General features: G+C 40.7%; 2 protein-coding genes across 5 annotated transcripts in view; one reads left to right on the top strand and one right to left on the bottom strand.

The window, feature by feature from the left end:
* nrg2a (neuregulin 2a) overlaps window positions 1-18,996 on the top strand; it is a 77,027-nt gene extending 58,031 nt beyond the window's left edge. For 2 of the 4 annotated variants that reach the window (XM_063485207.2, XM_063485209.1), the window contains exons 4-11: window positions 125-245; window positions 5,336-5,394; window positions 8,924-8,947; window positions 10,605-10,707; window positions 10,961-11,084; window positions 11,205-11,332; window positions 12,133-12,354; window positions 15,662-18,996. In XM_063485207.2, the coding sequence (XP_063341277.1) occupies window positions 125-245; window positions 5,336-5,394; window positions 8,924-8,947; window positions 10,605-10,707; window positions 10,961-11,084; window positions 11,205-11,332; window positions 12,133-12,354; window positions 15,662-16,316 (1,436 nt within the window). In that variant the 3' untranslated portion in view covers window positions 16,317-18,996. Of the gene's footprint in view, window positions 1-124; window positions 246-4,809; window positions 4,887-5,335; window positions 5,395-8,923; window positions 8,948-10,604; window positions 10,708-10,960; window positions 11,085-11,204; window positions 11,333-12,132; window positions 12,355-15,661 lie in introns of all 4 variants that reach the window. The other 2 variants (XM_063485208.2, XM_063485211.2) reach the window with 2 other exon arrangements.
* Window positions 18,997-20,425: 1,429 nt separating this feature from the next.
* Window positions 20,426-24,969, bottom strand: slc22a6l (solute carrier family 22 member 6, like). The gene is made up of 11 exons (XM_063485212.1): window positions 24,589-24,969; window positions 24,002-24,496; window positions 23,811-23,914; window positions 23,507-23,661; window positions 23,245-23,413; window positions 23,018-23,141; window positions 22,816-22,931; window positions 22,507-22,721; window positions 22,314-22,422; window positions 21,259-21,462; window positions 20,426-21,010 (listed from the first exon to the last, which is right to left on the bottom strand). The coding sequence occupies exons 2-11, from the start codon at window positions 24,404-24,406 to the stop codon at window positions 20,923-20,925; spliced, it is 1,689 nt and encodes a 562-aa protein (XP_063341282.1). The 5' UTR covers window positions 24,407-24,496; window positions 24,589-24,969; the 3' UTR covers window positions 20,426-20,922.
* Window positions 24,970-27,044: the final 2,075 nt, after the last annotated feature.

Below are 27,044 nucleotides of genomic sequence, written 5' to 3'. Positions count from 1 at the left end.
TTGACTGCAAATTATTGTTTATTCATCTGGCTGTGGCTATAAAGGAAATAAAGCTGACGTTATGAAGGATCCACTGGGTCAGCTGGAGGTAATTTGTCATTTTCTTCTCTGTGTTTTTTCTCAGTGACCACAACGCTATCTCCAGGCTCAGGCCATGCCAGAAAATGCAACGACACAGAGAGAGCCTACTGTGTGAATGGCGGCGACTGTTACTTCTTCCATGGTATAAATCAGCTTTCCTGCAAGTGAGTAATCTCTTCTATTCTTTTCTTTTCAAGTATTTTTCTTCTTGGCCGTTGTTGTTTGACAGATGTTTTGTCCCACAGTCCAAATTAGAGCCTCTTTTACGGCATCTTGACTTTGATAATCATCTTCAGCTATCTAACTACAAGTTTTTACCTTGCTGTTTGTTTTCGTGGTATAGCTCGATTCCCCTTCCTTCTTTCAGCAGCAGCAGCAGCGACACATCACAGGAATATGCTGCCAGTTTGTCTAACTACCCACCTGTTGTGTATTTTAACACTAATAATGGAGTGAGACGGTGGTGTGCTCATCCTTTTAAGTCATGTTTAGTGTACAGGAGGGCCGCACATTAAAAGGCTTTTCAAAATGTCATGAGTCACTGGTTTAGTCGTGAGCAAATATTTATGCCTGTTAGAGGCCCCCAATGAGGTAAATAGAATCATTGCTTACATTTGGCAAAGGGGATCAAGACCTGTGTGTAAAGTGCGTTGGAGGAACCATGCATCTTAGCTTTTCAGGAGGAAAACAGGTTGACATTATCACAGAAACAACCTTTTTTTTCTTTGACATTTACATGTGAGTTTGTGTTAGCCTCGAACTCAAATAACATGATTTGGGACCATGTGCACGAGAGGTTAAGCTAAACAACTGGTTTTCTTTGTAGAGGACTAACAGTTTTTGGGTTTTTAAATTTATTTTAAGAGATGAAACAGCCACTTTCTCGATTAGTCATTTAGTAATCAGAAAAACGCCCTGCAACTACTTGCATGAACTATTACTCATTTTTAGTCATAAAAGCCAAATGTTCACTGGTTTTAGATTTGGGAATGACTATTGGCTGGTTATCTGCTGCTATTTTAAAATAAAATCATTGACTTTGGGCTGTAGATCAGACAAAACAAGCAATTTCAAAACCGTTCCTTTGGAAACTGTAACTGTTATTTAGATTTTCTAACATTTATTGGGCCCAAATACAGTTGTATTCAGAATTTTATTTACACTCAATTTGGGCATGAATGTCATGGTAATTTTGGCTTTTAATGACTTACCTGAACAGTTCTTTTTCCAGGGTGGAATGATTGCACAACATACATCTTTCATGACTTTAAAAACAACTATTGGGTGCACAAGTTTAAATTTATGTAGGATTTTCACTACTTTTCCTACGTACATTTGGTAAAATGTACATTAGAAAGCTACACCTCAATCAGACACTTTTGGTAGCAGTTAACAACCTGGATTAATTCTGTCTGGATATTTGACCACTATTCTTGGCAAAATTGGTAGAGTTTGTTTAAAGTGGTTGGTTTCCTGGCAGGGGCCCAACTTTTAACTTTGCTTTTTGATGTGTCTGTGAGATCATTTTCTTGTTGGAACGTGCAACTGTCTACACGTTTCAACTGCTGTTGATCTGATCTGTTGATCTAGCTTTTGATCTGAGGTGAAGTTGGAGAATTTGCAGGTAGTCCTACTTCTATATTATTCCATTCACTTTGTGTAATGTACCACTGCCACTGGCAGTGAAACAGCCCCAAAGCATGATACTAACACCTCCATGCTTGACCTTTGGTACAGTGTTCTCAGCTTTCAAAGCCTCACCTCTACTCCTGTGTACATACCTCTTATCATTGTGGGCAAAAAACTTTTGGCTGGTCCACGTGGGCAACTGCAAATTTTACTTGAGCTTGAAGGTGTTGATTTGAGAGCAGAAGGTTCTTTCTTCTGCCCCCTCTTAGTCCATAGTGATGTAAAACTGGCTTCATTGTGGACAGTGATGCTGGTGTTCCAGCAGTTTCCAGTTCATGGGAGGCTTGAGTCTTGTGCATCCACTTCATGCCCATGATGAGTACATGTAAACCTTTGACCACAGCTGTATGTATTAGTTAATCAAAAGGAAAAAAAATAGGTTGCCTTAGTTGTAAAAATCAGTTAAACCTTATTGTGTAGTTACAATACAAATGACATCTGCTTGCATGGTTGTCAGATATTTTGATGTATTTTCTCTTCAACCATATGCTAACATAATCCTTTGGCTGATTTGATATAGAGCTGAAACACTGTCAAGGCTTTCTGTGCCCAGTTGGCCACAGGAAGAATGCTCGACGAGCAAGCAGGACATGGCTGCAACAGCCGTTCAATACGCTGTGTACAAATTGGAGGCAGCAATAACTCAATTGCTGCAGCTAATTCACTCACGGCTGGGGCATGGGTCCAGAAAAGTTGGATAATGCAGTGAAGGCCTGCAGGGATTTGTTGCCCCACAGCCATCTCATTCAATATAGGCCAGGCTTCAGTGGGTATTACTCTCTGGCTAAACAAGTCCTGCAGACAGCTAGTCCTACTTTTATTCCCAGCTCCTTCACTTTCAGATAAACTTTTAGGTGGAGGTAAGGTGATGTGATAAGGTGAAATGATGTAAAGAGTATTGAAAATTGAAACCTGCTGTTATTTTCATGCAAAGCATACATAATGTGCAGAAAAGAAGAACTGTATTTGTTAATTGTGTCCATTCAGTCAGGACCACTGCAACCAAAAAGGGAAAATAATTATTTCCATCTGCAGAACTCTGGTGTGCAGAGGATTATTAGTATGGCTCTAATCTGGGACTTTTCTACACTTTTAGTTGCTTACAAGGAAGGTAAAAGCAACTTGAATAGGTACCTAATATGAAATTTGATGATTGAACATGCAAGAATATCAGCTTAGGCATCAGGTGAAAAAGGCTGGCAGTGAGATAATCTGATGTGCTTGGATTGCAAGCCAAACTTGACATTGTGGCTTCCCTCAACTAATTATGTGCTTGTTATACTTTTGAATCAGCTGAAACGGCTCGAACAAAGGTGCTCAAAATTTGACTGAGATGGTTTTAAATCGGGCATATACTCCACAGATCTCACAGATCTCCTGGGCAATGCTCATTACAGATACCTGATTTTTTTTCTGTCTTTCAGTTTGCTTCATATTGTCTGACCAGCAGTCCAAATCCAACAAAATTAAGTTTATAATGATTCAAAACGAGGAAAAGCAGCAAACCATCAGAGACACAGTGATTAATAGTTTTACTATTATGTAATAAATTGACTGTTTCAGTTCTATACATGATGATACAAGTACAATGAAAGTTGTTGAACAGAAATGTCTTCCTAAAAGAAAGATAGTTATCACTTCTTTATGGAACTTATTAGAAGGGTAATGAGTTGAGAAAGTTCATTGTATCTACAGTTTGTAGAACATTTTCATAAACATTGCAAAGTGTTTGTTTTCCTCCTGAAAGTTACATGTTTATTTTCTGCACCTCTGTGGTCATTTGCACCCCGTGACAGTTTATTTCTTTCATCTTTCAGCCAAGTTTCCTCGACCTAGGTGGCGCAATCTCCACCCCCCCCCCCCAGTTAAACACCATCACTCAGGATGAGTAACTCATTGCCGGATATTTATGGCGCTCCCAGGAGGCACTGTGTGAACCCAGTAAATCACATTTGTTGAATCGGTGGTCTAGTTGTGGCTACGGGTGGAATGTTGGTGGCCCTGAAAGGACCAGCTTCTCATCCAAATTGAGATTATAATGAGGAAATATGGTCTAACCCAACACTCCTGATGGTGATGATAGTCTGTCTTCAGTAACAAAAAAATAACGCAGCCACACATTCGAAACTTTGGTCTTGACTCTGACTTCAAAGCACAGCTGAACACATCCTCGCGTGTTTACCAAGAAACATTTACATATTCATTTTTTTCCTTTTGTTTTTCTTTCCAAGCTAGAAATTAAAATTTGGGATTTTATTTCCTTATTTCCTGATCTGACTGCTTTAACGCTCTGTGCTCTGGTATCAGTTATAAAACAGTCACGTTTGCAGGTTATGGATACATCCACAAGGATTCCAACAGGCTCCAAGAGAAAGAGAAACATTTCCCAACTTTCAGCTCTGTTTCACTGCCTTCCAAGGAATGATTTATTGATTACCTATAAAACATTGCCTGGTTTATCCCGAGCTACGTTCTTATTACTCCATACACTCATGAAAATTGCTCTTCTCTCATCCCATAGACCGAGTTCAGAAAGCCATGGGACTGTCAGTATCCTGAATCACATTTATCTCTTTTTATAAAAGCCCATATTATTGTTATTATATGTCATTATATATGTTTTTTTTGTTCTTTCGCTTTTCTTCTTCTTTTTTTATTCCTCTGCCAAGATGAGAGTCCAGGCTGAAGTATATTTTCACCTTTTTTTGTTTGTCAGTCTGTCTGTAAGGGGGGGGAAAGCTGCTAGCTTATCAGAGAGATGCAGCATCTGCTAAGCATTACATTTTTGTGCAGATTGAGATCAATTTAAAACTGCGAAATAGGGCACGTTCATCAACAGAGGATGCCCTCCTTGCTTTGTTTGCACTTTACTGTGAGTTTGGTAGCAGTTTTTTTGTTGTTGCTGTTACTTGTTTTGTTGTGTGTTTAAACATGCTGTGACATTTTGCAGAAATGTGTGCGAAGGGATTCAACGTCACTCTCTCTCTCTGTGTTTTTTTTTTTTTCCCTTTTCCATAACACTTGTCTGCTCCTTCCCAGATGTCCGGATGGATACTTCGGCCCTCGATGCTTACAGACTGAGCCACTGCGGGTGTACATGCCCAATCCTTTCAAAAGTATGTTCAAATGATATGAGCAGCTGACAACAGAGACACAGTTGTCACTGGATTACCTCTGTGGACTCTTGCTGCCCTCCTCATCCCCCCACTCCCCACCCCACCCCCACCAGATCTCTTCCTCTTTCTCCTCCTCTTCCTCCTTCTCAGGTCAACACGCATTGAGCTGTGCACTACACCATGCACACGATGGTGTCATCCAAAGGGACCACTCTGCTTCTGCTGTCTGTAGATGTTCTGTTGTTCTAATTCTGTGTCTCTCTTCCTCTCTCCCTCTCTCTCTCCCCCCTCTTCTCCCCCCCCTTTCCCTTCTTTCTCACTTTTTCTTACTCATACTGTCCTTTTCACTCCACCCTCTCTCCCTCTATTTTCTTCCTTTCTCTCACTCTTTCACCACCCTCCTCCTCTTCCTCCTTCTCTCTTTCTTCGGCTTTGTTTCTTTCCATCAGGTGTCCAAATGACTTTACTGGTGATCGCTGTCAAACCTACGTTATGGCCAGTTTCTACCGTATGTCAATTTCCTCTTCTGTCACTGTCAGTCTGTCCTCGTGTCACGCGTGCATGCTGGGTGTAGAGACCGCATTAATTTCCTGTTATTACCTAATAGTTTTGTCTGTGTCTGCTCTGGTGACTCATTCACAAGCTGGCATAGATTAGTGGAGTCTGTTACTGTGTTTGGTCTGCATGTAATATTGTGTGCCCTTTAACTCAGTGCAGTGCGTTGCATGTGCATTCTCAGAATAAGAGTTCGTAGCGAGGCCGATAGCAGCGAGTCAGGGTGTGAGTTTGCTTTGTGCAAGTTGATTTGCACATCGCAAGTTGCATGTAACGACACAGTCTAATGGCAAAATAATTACAAAAGGACTTTGTTTAGCCCACTTACTAATGATGCCTGTTCTCGCAATCAGCTTGAAACATGCAAGCACGTTGGACCCTAAGTAGAGCTTGTATGGAAAGCCAGGCCCAAACAATTAGTCGCAACTAACAAGCATGACGAATGACTGACTCTATCAGGTGGAGCACTAACTGATAACAGCAAGCTTGTGAAGAGCCCTTATTTGAGAGGCTGCAACCAGCTGAAGCTGAAATGATGGTGCATTTCTTTCTACTAGGATTTATTAGATATTGATAAATTGGTGTGAAACCGTAACCATTATCATCAATATAAAGATCAAATATGAAAATGAAAAAACAAAATCACACTGATTTGATTTGATGTCGGAGATAATCAGGGATTCCAAAAGAAAAGGCCCACTTACCGCAAAACTTTACAGCACCTGCCTCACATTAGTTCAAAATCAGCCAAGATGGTAAATGTGAAGCACTATTTGTTTAACTTTGAGACCAGTTGATAACTTGCGGAGGACCTAAATCACAGCCAGCCTGTAGAAAACACTAAGCTTTGTTAGGTCCACACAAGGACATTTAGCAAATTACATCTGCTGCTATAACACGTTAATTCAGAAGAAGAAAAAAATGGTGTTCTCACGGCAGATAGTCCAAACACTGTACTGGAGTGCCATGTCAAACAGCTTTAGTAGCCTGGGGTCAGAGAGCTAAACCCTGCACCATCCCACAAGGCAACATCTGCAAACACATCTATCAACTGCGTTGTTATAGTAAGATTAGAGGACGTTTTGTGGATGACTATGGCCTGATTGATATTGCCCTTAAGGGTTTTAGCTTTAAAAACCAACCACATGGTGGAGATTCTTGTTAATGTAGTCTTGTGGAGTGTTTAAACGTCAGTATTACTCGATTGGTGATTACTTGTACAGCAAGAGACCTGACATTAATGAAACGTAACAACTGAAATTTCAAAAAGTCTGGACTCGATTCTTTAGGGAAAGCACTGCATGCACAGGGTTCAAGTATAAAAATGATATAGAATTAAATCCAAAGCCTGTCATTTATGCTGGATAATGGCAGCATCATGCCTTTGCAAGCCCATATGGTTGCAATTTAATGTAACATTGCATTCAGAAAATAACAAACTGCATCTGCGTTTGGAGTTTCCTAATGCTCATCCCTGTAGTCTGACTTTTCAAGCTTACACATTCTGTTTGTTGTATATTGGCACAGAGTACAATACCCCCAAAAAACCCCTTCTTAAGTACAAGTAATTTCATCTCACATTAAGTCGTAATGCACTGTGCTGAAATTGCTTGTTTTTCTGGCAGAGCAGACAGTGTTGTGTGGGAGCTTTTTTTTCTCCCCCCTACACTCACACACTTTTTCTACATTCTGTTTAACTTCAGCGCAGCTGTGCATCAAGGACAGCGTTTATTTCCTGTTCTCATCCAGCTACACAAGTACAGACCAGCCTTGTATTATTTGCTTTGCATGGTTATACAACCAAGTAATCATTTTAAAAAAAGGCTTAAAAAACAGACAGAAGATGATAAAAACAAATAGTAAAACAATGAGAGAAAGAAAAAGCGTGCACCCTCTTTCCGTTACAACACTATCATGGGAACAGCTTGGCTTTGAGTCTTTACAATCAAGTAGAACTGCTAAAATTTTAGTTTAAAGGGCAGACCCTTGTGCTCACGCACATCCGTTTCATAGTTAAAAACCTGCCTCCCGAAAGGGGCACCTCCCATCCCCAGGAGATAAAAAAGAGAAGGAGGATGGCTTTTTTTCTCCTCAGCCATAAGTGCTTGGATTAAATAAGAGCATGTTGTCATAAGAACAGCTGGGAATTGCTTTAGCCCAAGTAAAGCAAGTGAGGAGCCAGAAATATGGACTTGCTAGCTGGTACGACGTCCCTATGGCCTCTATCTGCCATACAATATAAAGTCAAGCCATAATTCTTCTTATTCTTCATGATTATTCCAACACAGTGCACATACACTCCTTTTAACTTGCCTGTTCATGTGATGGGTGTGTCCTGGAATTGACAGTGTTGCATTTTTAGAAAGCAGAAAACTGAAAGCACAGGTAATCTCGGTAGATGACGCATATTTTCCCAAACAGTTGCTATGCACCTAATATCCCATTCCCTTTTAGGAGATTTTGTTTGGTTATGCAATGATATGGCGCTTCATAAAACATAAACCTCAAGACTTACTTGTAAAACATAAAACCGTGGCGCAAGATAAACACAGTCACAGTCCCTCAGAAGTGGCTGCATGCTTGGGCAAAATTCTGCATCATTGCATTTGGAAAGAAAATAAGAGGGGTTAATTCAGCTCCCTCACGTGCCGCCGGAGACGCTACGTGTGATTATAAATGGAGACTAAGGATGACAAAGCCGACAGCGGTAGTGACTCCAGGCAATCTTTGGCTGTTAAGATTACGAGTATGTCCTGTTTGTTTTTAGAGAGCCGCAACTATTGGTAACAGATCCGCCACGAAAGCAGAACAGGCTTAAATAACCCTACACCTACCACAGTGGGTGCCTCTATAGGATGTGCTCACCACTAGCACCTGGTTGCTGTCAGGGATCAGCCTTTTATAGGAGTAATAAACACTAAGTGACTCACACAGGGCCACATCATCTCTCCTTTGATCATATCTGGAAACTTTCCCTTTACTTGGCACTGCATTATTACTGAATTGGACCAACACAGCAACTTGTAATATGTATCAAAAAAAGAGCGAAAACTTATTACTTATTGTAAACTTACTGTGAGTCAGCTTTTCCAGCTAACTCAAAAAAATTACTAAAAAGGAAATGATCTTGTTGAGGCCCCGTATGCTGAGATATAGAGTAGATATAATTTTCAAGCAAGAGCAGAATATTGTAGTTTTATTAAGAGTATATTAGTAAAAAGAAATCAAAAATCCCTTTATTAGAATTAGTAGTAGTGATATGTGGTAGTGATACTGATATGTAGTGTGGTTTGAAGTGTGTTGCATGCTTGTGTCTCGTCTTAGATAGTACTGACCATGTCGTTCTGACAATAACCGACAAGTGTTGTGAATGCCAATTTGTACTTGCTCCACTTCTATATTAGAAGGTGCCGCTCTTAATCTGGTCTTTTGTTTCTTGTCCACCCCTCCCCCACCCACCTTCCAACTCTCTGCAATGGCAGAGCATCTTGGGATTGAATTTATGGGTATGGAACAATCCATTTTGATTCTCAGTGCTAGCATAGTTACTAAGATGTCGTTCATTTTGACATTGCTCGTGTTCCGTCTGTGGTGCGACCTGTAAAACCATATCGTCCCCCGATTAACAAGTCGATCTCTCAAACAATCATGCCATGACTTATTACAATGACGAACCCTCAGTCAATGCAACTGATCCTTCATCAAACATCATTAACATGGATGTAATCGCCTCCACCTCTCATTCGCGTGCAATGGAAAAGTACCATTAACTCAGTTTCCGTCTCACTTACAAGAGCATATTTTCCCCTTGGACTTTAGTTCCTCATTCCATCTGTAACAAGCATGATCTGTCACGTTTGGAGCTATACCCAAGGATTTGCTCAATATTAGGATCTATCTTTCCAACCTTCTTGGTCTCATTTCTAGCGTCTGTTTTTTTTTTTTTCTTTGATATGCCACCTCAGTCTTTCTTTTTATGTGTGATCCTGACCATGCCTCTTACATCATTTCGTCATTAGTGTAGCTGAAATGTAATGTCGGAGTATAAAACATGATGCGTTTCTGGTTTGAATCATCCTTCAGGGATGCTGTAAAATGCTGTGATGTGAGCATGCCATGCTATATTTAGAACCTACACTTTCTCCTCTATCAGCCACTCTTTCTGTCCTCTTTCATCGTCAGCCTTTGTTTCCTGCTACCTTTTCCAGAAAAGTCCTCTTGTGGTTGGGAGTATAAAATTAATAGTAGATCTGGCTGCTTCAACTACACAAGTGCACTCTAGTAGTAGACCATAAGTGTTATTAAACTAACACAAGTATCGTTTCCTCTGTTTCAAATTCAATATCAGTGGCTAAAGGCAATATTGTTGAAATATCACCGAGTTTGCAGCTAAAAATAAACTGAGTTCAGTGATTTATTTATGGCGTCAGAAGCTTGACACAAATTGGTATGCTGATGTAAAATGGCTACTGGTGAATGAAAGGAGGAAACCTGAGATGGAAGGAGTTGCACAGATTCAATTCATTCTTATTACATTATTTATTGGGGATTACACTGCCTCCATTATTTCCCCCCAGGGGAAACAAAGAATCTACGTCAACCTTTTACAAGCTCTTCTCTGGAAAAGCAAAAGCATCAGTCAAATTTCATCTTCATTTCATTTCAAATTTCTCTTGTTTTACAAATTTTTTTGCAAAATTGTTGTGATCTCGTCGTTGTGTTTCACTGAATGCCTGAGCAGATGATTGCTTCTGTAAGTGAGTGAGATAATAGACCACCAAAGACACCAAGACTAAGACTTGTTATTGAATCCTTCTCATTTTATCATGCATGGTGCAATTTAAAATAGCTGGTTTTTAGAGTTGTTTGATCGAACAGTCTAACTCTCCAACAGTCCAATGCCCTTCCCCCACCTACGCCGCCTTACTGCAGCGCAGGGAGCAGCAGCAGCATCTGCTGCATTTGTGATTATGTGAAAGAAGAGGTTTAAGTGTGAAGGGAAGGGAGGATGATGCTTCATACTGCTCAGGATTTAGTAAAAAAAAATAGATGTGTAGATGTACAGTGACACCATAACCACCTTGAAGAAGCTAATTTTTTCCCCTGTCATTTCTGTGTGTGTGTGTGTGCGTGTGTGTGCGCGTGTGTGCGTGATGTTGACAGAGGCAGAGGAACTCTACCAGAAAAGAGTCCTGACAATCACGGGTATTTGTGTGGCTCTCTTGGTCGTGGGCATCGTGTGTGTGGTTGCCTACTGTAAAACCAAGTAAGTCCAGATGATGAATGATTTCTGAAAATGTACTCATGCTCTTTATTTAATAAATATACAAAACCATAAATATTAGTGTACTGCCCAGTCCTTGTGACATTCAGCAGGTGGAAATGATAGATTGTCTTCAAATATACCCTTACTTTATTAGGCATGTTTAAATAGTTAGTGTAGGTGTTACAATAAATCAAAAAGACTTAATAAAAGGTGATTATACAAAAAAAGGGAATGACCAAGATGTTCTCAACAGGAAACAAAGAAACAGGATGCACAATCATCTGCGACAAAACATGTGTCCAGAACATCCCAATCGTAACTTAGCTAATGGACCCAATCACCCAGGACCCGGCCCGGAGGATATCCCTATGGTAGATGTATGTTTCCAAGGATTCCTTATATTCTTACAGCACACACAGACTAATGTACACCAAATGGATGTTGTTCTTTACAATTTTTTTTTTTGTTTTCACCTTGTTCCACCTGCCAAAAAACAGTACATATCAAAGAATGTCCCTGCGACTGAACGTGTTATACGGCCTGCTACAGAGGGCTCATTTCCTGCCAGTCATGCCTCTTCCAGATCTCACAACTCTTCCACACGAGCTCATTCATCAACTCACAGGTGAGCATCCAGCACATGCGTCATCATAACTGCCTCTTGCAAATAGAGAATCAATCACAAAGTGATAGAAGAGTTTGATTCATCGAGACAAGTTCCTTTATTTAAAGGGCACACTCGGTTTTAGTTGGTCATTACAATCAGATGTAAGTAAATTGTTAACAGTGCAGAGTATCTGAATAGAATCGTTAAAAAACACACACCAGGAGTCTCGCTGCTGAAGCGTGAACCAATTGCTGGTGAGGTAAGACAGTCTGTCTGATTTCTGCTGAAAAAGGCAAGCTTTGTTATCTGTAACAGACACGATTTTAATTTTGTAAGTGATCTAAGATGGGGAAAAAGTAGTGCTGACAGAGGAGTCACAGCTGAAAGTATTACCAGGATTTCTCACATGGGAATTTGCAAAGAGACAGAGGCCAGCGAGTGCTGAATGTATTAGTCTGCACTACTGAAGATTTGGTTTTCTTCTGTTGTTTCTATTGGAAAGCTCTTGTGGACTTCTCTTCAGAAGCAACTTAATCAAAGGGTTTATGACTGACCTGTTGCTGTGAGGGACTAAGTTTTCATATGCAGGTTAGAGAGGAACAGGATCAAAAGAGATAAGAGCTGAATATCTGGGTACTTTTGCTAACGGATCATGGAATTGCAGTTGAATTGTGGGAATGTTCTTCCTCCAGAGACAGCCGCAGATTTGTTATCAAGCACTCTTTAAAAAAACACATGACAAAAAAGTGAAACTTGGACATATTGTGGGGTGTGTGCATGTTAACACCTATTTTTTTTTTTTTTTTTTTTCTTGTCAGACATGAGGAACGGACATGGAGCCTGGAACATTCTGACAGTATCCTCTCTGACTCGCCGGGAATGATGTCATCATCCGTGGGGACCAGTAAATGCAGCAGCCCTGCGTGCATGGAGGCTCGAGCACGGCGCGCTGCACACTGTGGTTACTCTGACCCCCATCGGCCGAGGCTGCAGTACGGGGACTCCTTCGACTCGCTGGGAGACTCTCCGCACAGCGACAGGTGGGGACCAGACCTGTGTGGCTGATATGGCGCTGGGTTTGTCATGAATATTTTGAGAAGTTTCCTCTCTCTGCTGGTTCTCTCTCAGCCTCGAGAGGCCAGTCAGGGCACTCTGAGAGACTCAGTGGAAACTGACACACAGCAGGCATGATGATGAAATACGCTAAGGTAGGCAAGAGTGAGAAACAGTGCTCATTTCAATGGGAAGAGTATTCCCTGGCCAGTATGCAATTCTAATTGGCTAGTGTTCCCTTTTAATGTTATTTTATTTTATTTAAGGGATGGTGTGACATTTTGTTAAATACACTTGTCTGCCATTTTGCACAGTCAGATTTAAACTCACTTACGTCAGAAATAGGACAGGTTTAGTGAAAGGTAGCACAAAGAGGAGATTCAGAAACAGTCTGGCAGATGCAAAGAAACACGCCTTTCATCACCTCCACAGCTGTATCATTTTTATTTCCTGTACTTCATGTAAATATGTCTGTACCAGAGGCACAGAGAAATTAAAGTTCTCACATAACAAATAAGATCAGACCTAAACTTAGATCTAAATAGTGTGCATCTAGGTCTTTCTCTTTATGTGAGTATTGTAATTCAATAGTAGTCAGCGTTACATTATTCTGTTGCCTGATTGTGGTATCCAAAATCCCCAAATGCCCTCCTCGGTCTCTGCTGATGTCTTGAATTCCAGCACTGTTCACAGCTGACAATCCATCGCTCAGCAAGCCTAGATTAGCAGTGAGCTGAGAGGAAATTTGGGAATTTGGGAGCATGGTTGGTTTCTACTGCTTCAACACAACTCCTACAACGACTTTTAAAAACACTTAGGGTTAAGGTCTCTCTCTTCTTCTTTTTTTAAGCAAATTATTTCTTAGTATGAAGACCTGCTTTAAAAGGGTGCTCTGTGTGAGAATGTCCTGCTTTGCAGTTGCTTAAACACTTTATTTAACATCACACTCTCAAACATTTTTTATTCAAATGAAAGTCATTAACAGCGTGGTAACATAATGGTGATTTGAGCCTATGGTCTGCTGTAAAGGTATTGCAATATTTATACAGTGTTACGCACAGGGTAGCTGTATTATTCCCAGGAAAAAAATACTGTATTAACTGAATTAGTTCTAGCCATTACTACTACATTACAGCTTCACATTACTGTAAAAACGGACTTTTACTATAGTGTAGATTGTATTAGTGAGCTTTAATACTCCTAAACATTGTTGTTCAACAAAGCAGCTCTACAGTAAGCCATTAGGAGTTTTAGAGATCATTTCTTCAGCGGCGATTATTGTCTGTCTGTTTTATTAAAACAGCAACAGATTGTTTTGCTGCCGCAGATCATTTGTGACCTGTCAATATGAATTGCATTTTCTGTGACCAACAGCAACTGTGAGTGCTGCCAAGCTGAAACTGAACTGATCAGGCAGATTTAGTCTTCAGGATCTACATCAGTTCTAGTATCTTGTTTCATGCATGCTTGATAACACTTATCATCGCCTAATCCATTTCAGATGGAAAACAGTACTGTGTAGTGATAGCTCAAACTGACAAGCTGATCCTAAAGGAAACATAAGATTCCAATGGAAACGCAGCTGTTTAACTATGTTTAAGTGTTATTTTTTTAAGACTACTTCTCAAAAGTTACTTTGTCCAATATATGCACTTAACCCCTAAGTGAAATGCTTCATACGAAATGGCACAGTCTAGAAGCATCCAGCAGAACTGTCTGCTCGGTGGGATTCATTATATTGAAAGGTACAATTGGATTTACTTTAGCATGGTTTTCTTACCTTTCCAAACTTAAAATGCATAACAGTCAGACCAAATTATAATCACATTTTAATTCATTAATATATTAACCAGTACTAACATTCTGTGCTGTACCTTTGGCTTTAGTACTGAGCCAAAATGGAAGTATGAAATGGATGTATCAAGGAGGCTGGAGCTCCTATACAGAATCCAAGTCAACTATCAGTACCTAAGAAAACCTAACCGAACAAGACATGTGCTGCCTTTTATCTGCTTGAGTTCTTAACTTAACTGACAATACCCGCATGCAGCATCTGTGCATGACCGCTAGGAAGTGATGCAGCGACAGATTACATGTCCTCAGAGTCATTCCAGGTTGCACGTACGTCTTTGATCATGGTGGCAGTTTCTGCCTCAGCTGAATGAGTGGTGTTCTGGGGATATCTGAGGCTTGTGTCCCATATAGCAGGTTTCCTAGTTTCCTAAAGGAAATAAAAGTAAATAAATAAAACACTCTGTACACACAGGTCCAAAGTGAGTCACCGTCAGCCATCCATAAATTCTAACCTGTCTTTCAGGAATGTTTTGAATTGTTGTTGCTTTTTTTTAATTGTAATATTACAAATGATGGGAAAACTCTGCATCTGTAGCGTATGCGCTTCTGATGTCTAAATATAGATTCTCAACATGAACTTCAGCAATCAGGCACGATGTTAGTATGCTCATTGAATGGCTAAACGTGGGTTTGTTTTGAAGAGTTTTGTAAAGTATAGCTACAGACTTGACTCGTTGATCTTGTTGGGCAGGTTGATCCAGAGCCTACGGTTATTAAAGAAGAGAGTTAAGTCCTCGTCCTTCTTCCTCGCCAGGACTGCAACCTGGCTGCTCATAGTAGATCATCAAAGAACTGATGTAAATGTTAGCTATTCAAGCTCTGCTGGGGAAAAACATTGAATGTCTGTGTACTAAATCCTGAGCCATGTTGTTATGAAAGATTTCTGTACCAACATTAATAGACATAGTAATGATGATTTTACTTTTGTCAGTCTTGAACATTAAGCAGTATTGTGCCTGTGTTGGGTTATGCAATACAGAGCAGATCACAGAGGAGACTCCACGGTGCTTTTACAAGTGGAGATATTATTATATATTATATTTCTCATTAGAGATGTTGAAGTTCTGCACACAAAAGCAAAAGCAGTCTGAGCAGTAATCGAGTAGCAAATATAACAGTAATATAGTTATCCAGACTGCAGAGGATTGCTGGAAGTAAACTACACTTTGGGGCAACCTGTAGCCAACGCCCAGTGCTCCACCTACAGCAGGGAGCGGTGCTGCTCAGGTGAAACTCTAAGCTAAACGTCTCTATCGAAAAGTAATCACTTTGACTGAATATTTAAGTGTACGTGCAGCTTCAGGGTGTAATGTTCATTAGTTTAGAGAATACCTTTGAAACATTCACACTTGGTTACTGTATGTGCAGCTGTCTTTGTCAGCACTATTCTTTGTTCTTCTCCAATTAACTATGACCTCCTCCTCTCTGTATTTACCACAGATACGTATCAGCCCTGACAACACCAGCCCGCCTATCCCCAGTGGATTTCCATTACTCATTGCCCCCGCAGGTGCCTACCTTCCAGATCACATCCCCCAATGCCAGCCACGCCATGTCGCTCCCTCCTGCTGTTCACAATCCGTACCCCCTGGAGGATGACCAGCCTCTGCTGCGCCGCTACCAGGTGCCCCTACACGATGCTCATTGCCAGGAGCCTTACCGGCAGCAGCGTCGAACCTATCTAAATGACAGCAGGGGAAGCCTTCCCTCCAGCCCCTACCGGCTGGCTGAGGATGAAGACTATGAGACCACCCAGGAGTATCTGTCCTCTCGGGAGCAACCAAAGAGAAGTGGGTCCAGTGGAACTGGAAGCCGGCGCTGGCGGAGATCCAGACTGAATGGCCACGTGGCCCCACGAGGATACGAGGCATCTCGGGACTATGGGTCTCGAAGCTGTCTAACAGATAGTGAGTCCGAGGAGGACGGCGAGAGCACGCCCTTCCTCAGTATGCAGAACATGAACGCCGAGCCTTCCACCATCTACAGGCCGGCGGACAGTCGGACTTCTAACTCGTCAGGGCGACACAGTGGGCACGGGAACACGCATACGAGACTCACACAGTCACGCTCCAAACCGGACAATACACCGCATTAAAGAGTGATAATGAACCGACAAAAATCAATATAGTATAGACCTGCATCTATAAGAAATATTTTTATTTTATATAACTGACAGATATTCTAAACAAATGAAATATTTATTTTCATTTTAGCAAAAGTTGTCTACTAGTTAACAGCAAAGACTTTTTTATAGGGAAAACTCTATTTATATGTACATTTTGATTTACAGCATAAAAAGATGTGCCAGTTTTTTCACAATGTTAAAAAATAGAGTAATATTGTGGTGCCTTTTGCTGTATGCCGATGCCAGAGGGCCAGTGGAGGTTTTTGTAGCCTTTCTTATATGGACGCCTCATTTTTTTATACACATTTATTTTGTTGTTTTTCCTCTCTGGTTTCCTGTTTACTTTCTTTCCAAATTGCATTCTTCGAGAAGTCTAACCCCTTCCATATCACACGATATAAACCACTTCAACATAAAGTGTATGTTTACATATGATAATATGATTCGCCTGTAGGGTTTTCTTTTATGATTTGGGATTTATTAGAACGCCTCATAAATGCGATGTAGATTCTTTTCTTTTTTCTTTTTTTTTTTGCCCGCTAACTAATGTCTACCAAGAGAAAGAGAGTCACAGAGAGTGAGAAATTGTGTTGCGTGTGCATAAATGTCTGCGAGTGTGTGTGCGCGCGTGCTCGTGCGCACCTGTGTGTGTGTGTGTGTGTGTGTGTTGCTTGCATGCGTTTGTGACTGTTAGATGAACTTCACTGTTTGTTGTGGTAACATCAAATGTGTGGGTCTACTGGTGTCTCAGGAGAGTGAGAGTAAAGAGTCTCGGAGGTTCACAGAAAAGTGGTTAATCAGAACAGTGACCCCAGTGTAGGTGAGCAGACAAGGCTGCTGTAGGGTTGTATGTTATGCAGGTCATTGCTTGATGTGTTTACAGCTATTCTGCCCTTCCCCAGCCCGCCCCATTTACGTCCTTTTATTTTATTATTTTTTTTGAAAATTATTATTTCCCAGCAGGTTTTCCTTGCTTTAGCCTAGTATGTGGCCAACAAACACTGAGCCGCTTGGCACAGGGTGACCCCTGCTGTCAGAGGCAGTGGCAAAACAAAAAGATTGCATCTGTTTTCACTCGAACCCCTAAATCCCGCGCCTAATCATTCTTCTGTGTCCATTCTGTTTTCGTGGCTCACGTTTAAGGCCACCAGCGTCTCAGGATTTCCACATTGCCCACCCCACCCCCCCGGCCTCCAAAACGAATCCGCCTCCCCTTCACCTCAAGCCCTGCTCAACCTCTTCCTCAAGTTTAGGTCTACCTAAGATTCAAGTTCTCAGATGCTGAGGACCTATATGTTAACAGGCAGTTACTAGTTCCCCGATCATTCCCATGCAGAGAAAAGTTGAGTCAGGTGGAAGCAGCTCAGTGGATCACAGTACAGAGCATACTAGACAATATTAACGAAATAGCTGTGAAACTTTGGAGGATCATATGATGCAAAAATATGCAAACTTTCTATTTTGCTGTTTGATTACATCATTTTCTAAGAGGTGACTGTAGTGTGTTGTGTGGAAAAAAAAATGTGATGCCTATAGTGTAGAATGAAATAACATGATACAAATGCATATTTACCTGAGTTATTTTTTTAAAGCCATTATGCAGCCGTCTATCATGTTTTCAGCCTTTCTTGTTCACTTAACGTCACGTCCATTGAATGACTGTGTCTGTGAATTATTTTATCACTCGGCTTAGATCCCTCCATCTTACGTGCATACTTCCCAGTAATAGCCGATAGAATCCAAATAGTTCCTCCTCTGATAGTAATGTGTACTGCTTTGTCTTGTTTACTGATGGAGTCATTTAAAATTTAGCCTGTAAATGATGATTTTGAAAGTGAATAAATTCATTTTAAGCCCTTTGTCCTCCACTGAGGGAGAAGTAAATATTTGAAAGATACCTCAAAGTCACAGCCGTCAGTGTGGCTGGCAGAGAAAGGACAGCTGATGTTTCATCTCTGTCGGTACATTTCTGCTCCTCCTTATTAAAAATAATGGAATGCTGCAATTAGGGGGGAAAAATGCCTTTTAAACACTGATCTGCAATTCTGACTGGTATATGGTAAATGCACAGCGGCACTGCAATAGAGGATGGTCACACATCGGTCACAACATGCAGATGTTTTCATTGAGTTTCTCACCTCTGGGTCTAATTTTGTATGTCAGAAAAGTGCAAAAGAAGACTTCACCTCCAGTTTAAATGTGACAGCCCCTTCACCCTGCCAGTCCTCTCACCCACTCGAGATACTACCGGGCACGTCCAATCAGCCTCTTCTGTTGAAATTTATGACCCCCCACCCCCACCCGACCCCACCCTCGCTTGAAATGTTTGAACACCTCTCCTCTGCATGTCCTTGTGGTCAAGGTTAGATGGGTGCATGGTTTAAAAAAAAAGAGATTAAAAAAAAAATCACACAAAAAAAGCAGCAGACAATTCTTTTCCAGTCAGTGAAAGTGTATTTCATTTAACATTCAGCAATAAAAAAGAACCTTTCCCCCATGTCATTCCTGAAATATGCTAGAAAAAAGAAAAAACTTGCGAGATTGTCATAGATTGTAAAATACAATGAAAAATGAATCCACCTGTTCATATGAGAAAATAAATCTTTATTCATATCATTTTATGTTGTAGTCATTTCTGTAGACCGCCTTGCTCTGTATTTTGATTCATCTCTCTCTCTCTCTCTCTCTCTCTCTCTCTCTCTCTCTCTCTCTCTCTCTCTCTTTTTTCTTGGCTTGGGGTTGGACTCGTCTGGCGTGCGCAAGGTACACACTGTGTCTCAGGAGAACACGCATAAAACCTGACAGTGAAATAAAATCTATTTAATACGGTGATCGAGGGTTTATATGTTGTAACCAAACTGTTTTAGATAGCAGTTTCACTCTCTAAAGTGATGGCTCATACAGTTAGTGCCAGACATGCATAAAAACGCATTTGTTGCGTGAGAGCTAGAGCATTGGCGAACTTTAACTATTTGAAAGAGGAAAGTACGAGCTGATTCTTAAATTGAAAACATACATGTTGATATGAGGATATAAGTATGAGTCTCTTTATTGTAAATCCTAGTTTGTTTGGGTTTTTTTCTCCAGACGGATCTTTTAAGGAACAAGAACCAAAGCATACTAGCATTGTGAGGCTGCCTGTTTTGTTAATCATAGATGACAATATGGCCAAAATATTAACTGTTCTGATAAATGAGAGCAGCTACAATATGTGAAATTTTAAACCTTGAGAGACAAAAGCCTCAATATGGTCAAGATTTCATTTTAGATTTAGTTTTCCACCTTTTGTTTTTTTCCCTCACATGGATATGGTCCCGTTATGGGAAGTTCAGCTCCTGCATTGGCATATATGCACCACTAGATGGTGTCACAAGCAGCAAGATGCGGAAGTCTTCAAATCACAAGAGTTCACACTATGCAGGTGTGAGGTGAGTGGTGCTCTGCATCAGCACCGTTTCCTCCTTTACCAGTAACATCCCCCCTCACATCCGTGTAACTGAGAGAAAAGCGGCAAATCAGCTGAACCGATTCAAGGAAAAGGACAAGACCAAGTAATGTTTTCATAATATTCACTCTTATCATTCTTTCCACTGACCACCATCCGTTTAATAACTACTGTGCAATACATTTTTGCTTGTGTGATGACACTGATGGGAAAAGACTCATTTTCCGGGTGGTAACTGTGAGAACTCTAGAGAGCGGTGTTAAATCCAGAGCGTGCAGCATGCTGAGAACAAAAGTGGTTGGATAAATTAAATGGACTCTGAAATCATTTTTCAAAATTTGACAAACTACAACATTTCTTATGAAAAACACAAACAAAATCCTCTGACCCATCCAAGCTACCTGCTTCAGCCGCAAAACACTGATCTGTCAGATTCCTGCTGTGAAGCACTTTCTATTTATTTATGCATCTATTTATTTAGTTTTTATACTTTGTGCCTTCTGTTGTGTGGCTCATCTGCTGCTTTTATTTAAATCTAAATCCTTGATTTCTTGTTCTGTCTTGTTTTAGTTAATTCAGCTCAAAATGACTCATGCCAGATGAAGTAGACTGAAAAGGGTTTTACTAGTATTTGTGTTCATAAAAAAAGACAGACTTTGAAGATTTAAAAAGGATTATGAGAAGTCTTGATTTAAAAGAAAATATGACAATTGTTTGCCAATACGGGCAAATGTTCTATACACATTTGCCAATGTGTATAGAACAATAAAGATACCAGTGGAAGCCGTCTTTAACCTGTGAAAGGCTCAAATAAAGAAATCGCTCTACACATTCAAAATACAAATAAAAATAATAATAATGACATGTACAAAGTAAGATTAAGATCCTGAAATCTACTGATTGTCAGATAAACAGGTCTGATTGTCCACAGTGTTCTTTTCATGGTGGTGTTCTCTTCGGATTTAACACATTTGTTCACAAAAAGAAAGAAAAAACATTCATCCAGCAATCATAAGGTGAACCAACTACTTTGTGGAAATCAAATGAACAGAGAAGAGATAAAAGTAGCACTCACTCTACTTTCATTAACATGTGGAGTACAAAAACATCAGAAATACAACACAAATGCCCTCAGGCAACAGGCTTTAGGAGGTTTGCCCCGGTGTCTTCCAAGATTATTGTTTCCTTTGGTGACATTTTGGAGCGTTTCCCAGATCCCCTGTGTGCAAAATAGAAAATGCAAATGTGGATATATCTTTTTTTTCCTCCCTTCTCTCTCTCTCTCTTTCTCTCTTCTAGCTTTATGTGCTTTTTTTGGCCTTGAGTAAACCATGATGATTTGCTATTTGCTGTATACGTTTCCCTCGAGTCCTCCTGAGTTCTGTTTCTAAAATTAATGTTTTGATTCTGGGACATGCAGAGATAAAATAAAAGGAACACATGCTGCGTCCTGGAACTCAATCTTACCTCTCCTCCACATCTTGTATTGTGTCGGGAAGGGGTGTGCCAAGCGTTTCTGGAAGAAAGATAGCAGCAACCCCACTGAGGATTGGCGCCCCTCCATAGATTAAACCTGGTAGCCAAGGTATGTAGTCTCCCATGAGGCGCACCAAGGGGGCCACCATAGCTCCTACACGTGCCATACTGGACACCAATCCCATGCCATTCTGACTAAGAGAGAAGACGTAAAGCCATAAAACAGCTGCAAACAGTCATAACTACACACCAATAAAGTCAGAGATTGTGTCAACAGAGGGTCAGTAAATATGTAAATTATTTTAGTGATAGTAAAGAAGTGCATGTGCAGTCTTGGACTATTAAAATGTCATGAAACCATATATTAGAGCAGAGACGTCATTATGGGCCACATCCAGCACACTTTCAACTAAAGTGGGCCAGACCAGTGAAACTCCTCTTTATATCAGTGTAAAGAAGTTTGTCTACACATTTAATACCTTAGATTTCTTAATATAAGAAAAATCAGCACAATTTCAACGGTACAGTTCAGGTTTTCTACGTGACAAAGACATTTGGAACTCATTGCTTAGACTGTCCTTCAGTTATAAAACATAAAAAGTTTGGTAACACTTTATAACACAACCTGCGAATAAGGCGGAAGTACCCTGTACTTACGTGCAATTTGCAGGCAACAAGTTAGATTTTTGCAAAAACATTCAAACAAGTACACTGTATGTACCCTGTACTTGTTTCACTTGTGGTCCACAAAATGCATGTAAGTACAGGGTACTTGCGCCTTGTTGCCCACAAATTGCAGGCAAGTGCAGGGTACTTGCCTGCAATTTGCAGTTCATGTTATAAAGTGTTACCAATAGATTTTCCAGTTCACAGAATTTTTAAATCTACTACTGTATAAAAAACGAAAAAGCAGCAGGGGTTTGCCACCCCTGGATTAGCGATTATCCTTAGTTGTTGCTCTTCAGCGAAACCTAGATTTCATTGTTAAACCAAAGTCATCTAGATTCCTTACTGATAGTTTTATGGTTTTGCCAGATGAGACTTACCGAATAATGGTTGGGTACAGTTCTCCAGTGTAAAGGTAACAGCAGATGAAAGATGCAGCAAGACAACCTTTACCCACAACAGCCAGAGAGGTCCGCAGAGTTTGTTGATCTGCAAAAAAGTGGAACATCCATCAGGTCACTCACTTGTTTCTCCTCAGCCTTATCTTGTGCACATGTCTGTGTTCTGACATACCATAAGGTACCAGCAGGTTGATCAAGATAGTGACCCCAGCGATGATGAGAGCACCACACTGCGACGGCCGGCGCCCTATATAACTCATAGTCACAGTGATGATGATTTTAGCTGGTATGTCAACAGCTCCAAAGATCACTTGTATCAGGTAAATATCCACTCCAAACTTTTGCAGATCCATGGAAAGGGCGTAGTAGGCAAGGCTGGTGGATAACCTAAATATAAAAATACACTGGGTGTCATTGCAGTTTCACAGAAGGTGCTGTAAATCTGTCACTGAGTGTTTCTACAAGAGCAGCACACACACACCAGACAGCTGCCAGACAGACTGTGCTAATCCTCATGTAGGGTGTGCGGAGCAGATCCAAGGCAGTGTAGGAGCCCTTTGACATGGACAGCTCATTCTTCATGGACTCCTGGAGCATCTGTGCACAAAGAGAAAACATTGTTAATATACAGTCTGTTTATGTGTAACACAGATTTGCGTGCCAAAGCATAAATATTCCCTTACCTTAATGTCAATTTTGTCTCCCTCATCACACCGTCCGTTAAACTTAGCCACACTTTTAAGTCCCTTGATCGCCTGATCAGGCTTATTCTTTAAGGCCAGCCATCTTGCGGATTCATGAAACCACCTATAAGGAATATTGGTTAGGTTTGCTACATTTTTTAAAAATGTTTTAGCTTTAACATTGGTGACTATAGTTGAACTCTTCAGTTCAATGATTGCCATCTCACCATGCGTAGAGGAAGAACACATAGAAAGGCAAAGACACAGCCAGGGTTAACCACCTCCAGTCCCGGATATAGTAGGCCATCAATGCCAGGATCAGCTGGCCCAGTGTGTAACAGTAGCCAGTTATCGTGCCCACCACAGTTCTCACACGAGTGGGGATCCACTCAACAACTTGAAACAGATGAAAGACATTTTCATAAGATTGGGAGCTCGTGTCATCAACATCCCTTTAGTTAAGCAAAATAAAGGAACTAAAGATCATACTGAGGGACAAGCTGTTGAGTGCTATGCCAGATAGAGCCATGCCACAACCAAACCGGAAAAAGGAGAACAGAGGGAAGGAAGGAGAAAATGCAGCACATGTTCCAAAGACCGCCATCAGAAGGTAAGACATAAGCAGGAGGATACGTCGACCATATCTAGAAGACAAGAGGGCCATTGGTGAAACATTATTTGACTTGCCAAACTGTTTGTTACTCATGCCACTGGTCAAGGAAGATTTTTCTTTTCTTTTCAAAGACGAGTCAAAATAGTATACATTCAACTTATTGTATGTTATTGGTGTTACTTGTCTGCAAGGGTTCCAAAGAGAACCGCTCCCACAAGCACGCCTCCCATGTAGATGGTTTGTCCCATTTGCTTCAAAGAGTGCAGGTCACACACTAAATGCCACTAGCAAAAAATGCACATTACAACATATGAACATCTGCACTGTGATGATAAGATGACTGAAACAGTGTCATAAAAATGCAGTTTTACATCAGATATGATTGTGGAGCTCCTGTCAGTCATGTTGTACGTCCAGCCATCTATGCATCCTTGCAGGTCAGCATCCAGATCATCCACACTGTTTCCCTTCTTCCTTAGATTGGAGGTCCCATTTTTATCCAGGAGGTGCCACTGTGGAACAACGTAACGCTGGCACCTGTGCGGTTTCCCTCTGTGGTCTTGTGGTACTGTGATCCGCAAAGCTTCCTCTGGGCTCAGCTGGGACTGTGAGAGATTTGAGTGAGCGCTACAGTAGTGAGAAGGCACCACAGCCACAAAGTTTTGCAGCAGGTTGTGGCTGGCCATCATCAGGACGGGTGTGCAGAGGAGGGTTACATGCAGGATTTGGAAGCGGCCTGTGCTGCCCACCTGCTCAAGGAGGTCACTGAACCCCATGCTTTTGTACAACTAGAACACTACAATGTGACTTTAATGTTAATGGCACTAAATTATGCTGTTGTTTCCCAAAGAACTTGGTTCCGGCACCTGTGACAACATTAAAAAAAAAACACTAGTTGTGAAAAACAACCACTGAATGTTGTGAAACTGTTAAATATTAGAGAGTTTAACAGACTTACCTGCCGAGTTAGTCTTCTCTAATTAGATAAACTTGAAAAAGAATGCACAGTGACTATGTTGGTTACTGTAGCATCGCCATTAAAACAATTAATGCAGCTCAAATGAATGCTGGCAAAGTGGTCCACAGAGAGTCCTTAAAAAAACAAAGCTATATAAAGCTAAATAAAGTTAAAGTCGTCTTGTTGCTGCACCATGGAAAAGTGAGCAATCGGCTCACAAATTCCAAAAGCTTTCCTGAAGTTTGGATTACTCGAAGTACACTGTGAATTCTTGAGGTATTATCAGCTTGTTCTGCGAAAGCTGAGGTAGAGTACCCTTTGTTGTATAGTGGCAGCGTCAAGTCCTTCACTGCAAGTAAGCTTCAGCATCAAGAGTGAGCACATAACTATGCTCAGCTCGCTGCTCTGAGGTGCACTCCCTGCCCTTTAGTGACTACATAACGCGAAGGGCAGTGTGTGAGCACAAGTGTGTGTGTGTGTGTGTGTGTGTGTGTGTGTGTGTGTGTGTGTGTGTGTGTGTGTGTGTGTGTGTGTGTGTGTGTGTGCGTGTGTGTGTGTGTGTTCATACATGTCAGGCCGGCTGAATTAGATTCTCTTTGTCATTTTCGTTCGTGTTCTTTGAAATATTTTTTTCTTTCTTCTTGAATTCGTAAATGAAGCCAGAGCCGGTTTGCTGGATTTAATATATGTACAAAACAGGTATACAACACCTTCAAACAACAAAACTGAAAAACAGCTAGTAAGTGTTTGACTTGTTGCATCATGCTGATAAATATTCAACTATAAGAAAAATCTGTAACAACCTGTTGTTACACAACAGAATTAGCAGTCAATCAGTGACCGCGTATGGCTATGAAATCAGCAGCAGTTGCAGGTGTCCTTCCACTTATGCAATGCAGACGAAAGGCTGTAAGACAGACATTTATAAAGGGCAAAAGAAAAAAAATAATCTTTTTCCAGTTATTTGTTTTTCATATTTGTATTGCACTTATGGAGTAGATGTTGCTATCTGAGACTGCCTGGTGTGTGTCTTGGTGATTAGTTATGAGGAATGTGTGCTCTTGTGTAAGGATCAGCATGAGATGTCAAGACGAATGAAGCTGCAGGTGCACCAAAGCAAAACAATAAACTTTGCATTTTTTCAGCTGTGAGTGTGTTCAGGAAAAGATTTGTCCTTAGATTCCGTTTTATTTGATGTATCTGCTGTTTGAGCCTTAAGAGTCTTGTTTTTTCACAGCAGCTGAAAATAAAAATGAGAAAAAGATTCAAATTACGTCTTGAACACTCTCTGCATGACCTGTGAAATTTCAAGAATGTGAAGTGCTGTTTTACATCCTGTCTTAATGTTTTACAGAGACGGGCTGTTCTGTCAGTCTGGGTTTAAATTAACAATCAACAATAACACAGACAGAAAGCTGCTCGGGACATGTGGACGGACAACAGAGTAACCAGAAAGGAACCAAACTGAGGGAAACACTGTCATTTATTAAGCGTTATGTAAATTTGGTTTGAGCACTACGGACATGCACCACTCAGAATATCAATGAAGAAGCTCTAGGGAGACGGCGTGTGCTTTTACTTAAGTTTATGGCTCAATAAACAGCCAGTCATGGACAAAACAAAGGCAGGAGGAACATTTCAGAAGAAGAAGAAGAAGAATTCCTATCATATGCTTAGATTTTATTAATTTGTTCCAAGTTCCAAAAAAGCTGAGACACTATATAAAATAAAAATAAAAATGAAACATAGTGATGTGCAAATCTCAAAAGCTCCTATTTTATGTACAATAAAACAGAAAAAAAAACATCAAATAGTTAAAAAGAAGAGATACAGCTGCTGAACAGTCCTGGGTGAAATGTCTGGACTCCAGGCAGGCCAATTCGTACCAGGACACTTCTGCTATGAAGCCATGCTGTTATAATAGCATGTAGTGCTGATTTTGAAAGGGCCTCCCTGAAAAGGATGGAAGCATATCATCCACTAAATCCTTTACATACCTTTCACCATTAATGTGCATGATCCCAATTCCAACAGAGACCAATACACCCCTACACCAAGATACAGGCTTTTGAACCGAGCACTGATAACAAACCAGATGCTGCCTATCTGTTTCAAACCTGTATTAATTTGACCTCCAAAGAGGTTTTCAGTTTTCCTTAGTTCATTTTAATTGAGCTTTAGTGCAGAAAGGAAGGTAGTGTTTCTGGCTCATGTTCACATATGGCTTCTTTTTTGTTTGAAATCCATAAAAGCAGCATGGATGCATGTGTGCCAAATGTCAGCTAGATGCGACCCTAGAAAAACAAATTTAAAAAATGAATATGGATAACAATATTAATATGCATTCATGGGGAAATGAACTAAATATCACACTGAATGCCAAACTGTCAACTATGGCTCTGACCTGGAGATCACTGTGACATCAGTGTCACTTGCTGAGTTGGTTCTTTAATGCA

Source organism: Pelmatolapia mariae, linkage group LG10_11, assembly GCF_036321145.2.
Source record: "Pelmatolapia mariae isolate MD_Pm_ZW linkage group LG10_11, Pm_UMD_F_2, whole genome shotgun sequence".
NCBI classification, from domain to species: domain Eukaryota; kingdom Metazoa; phylum Chordata; class Actinopteri; order Cichliformes; family Cichlidae; genus Pelmatolapia; species Pelmatolapia mariae.
The sequence above is the reverse complement of the archived record's forward strand: the minus strand, read 5'-3'. Positions and strand labels throughout refer to the sequence as shown.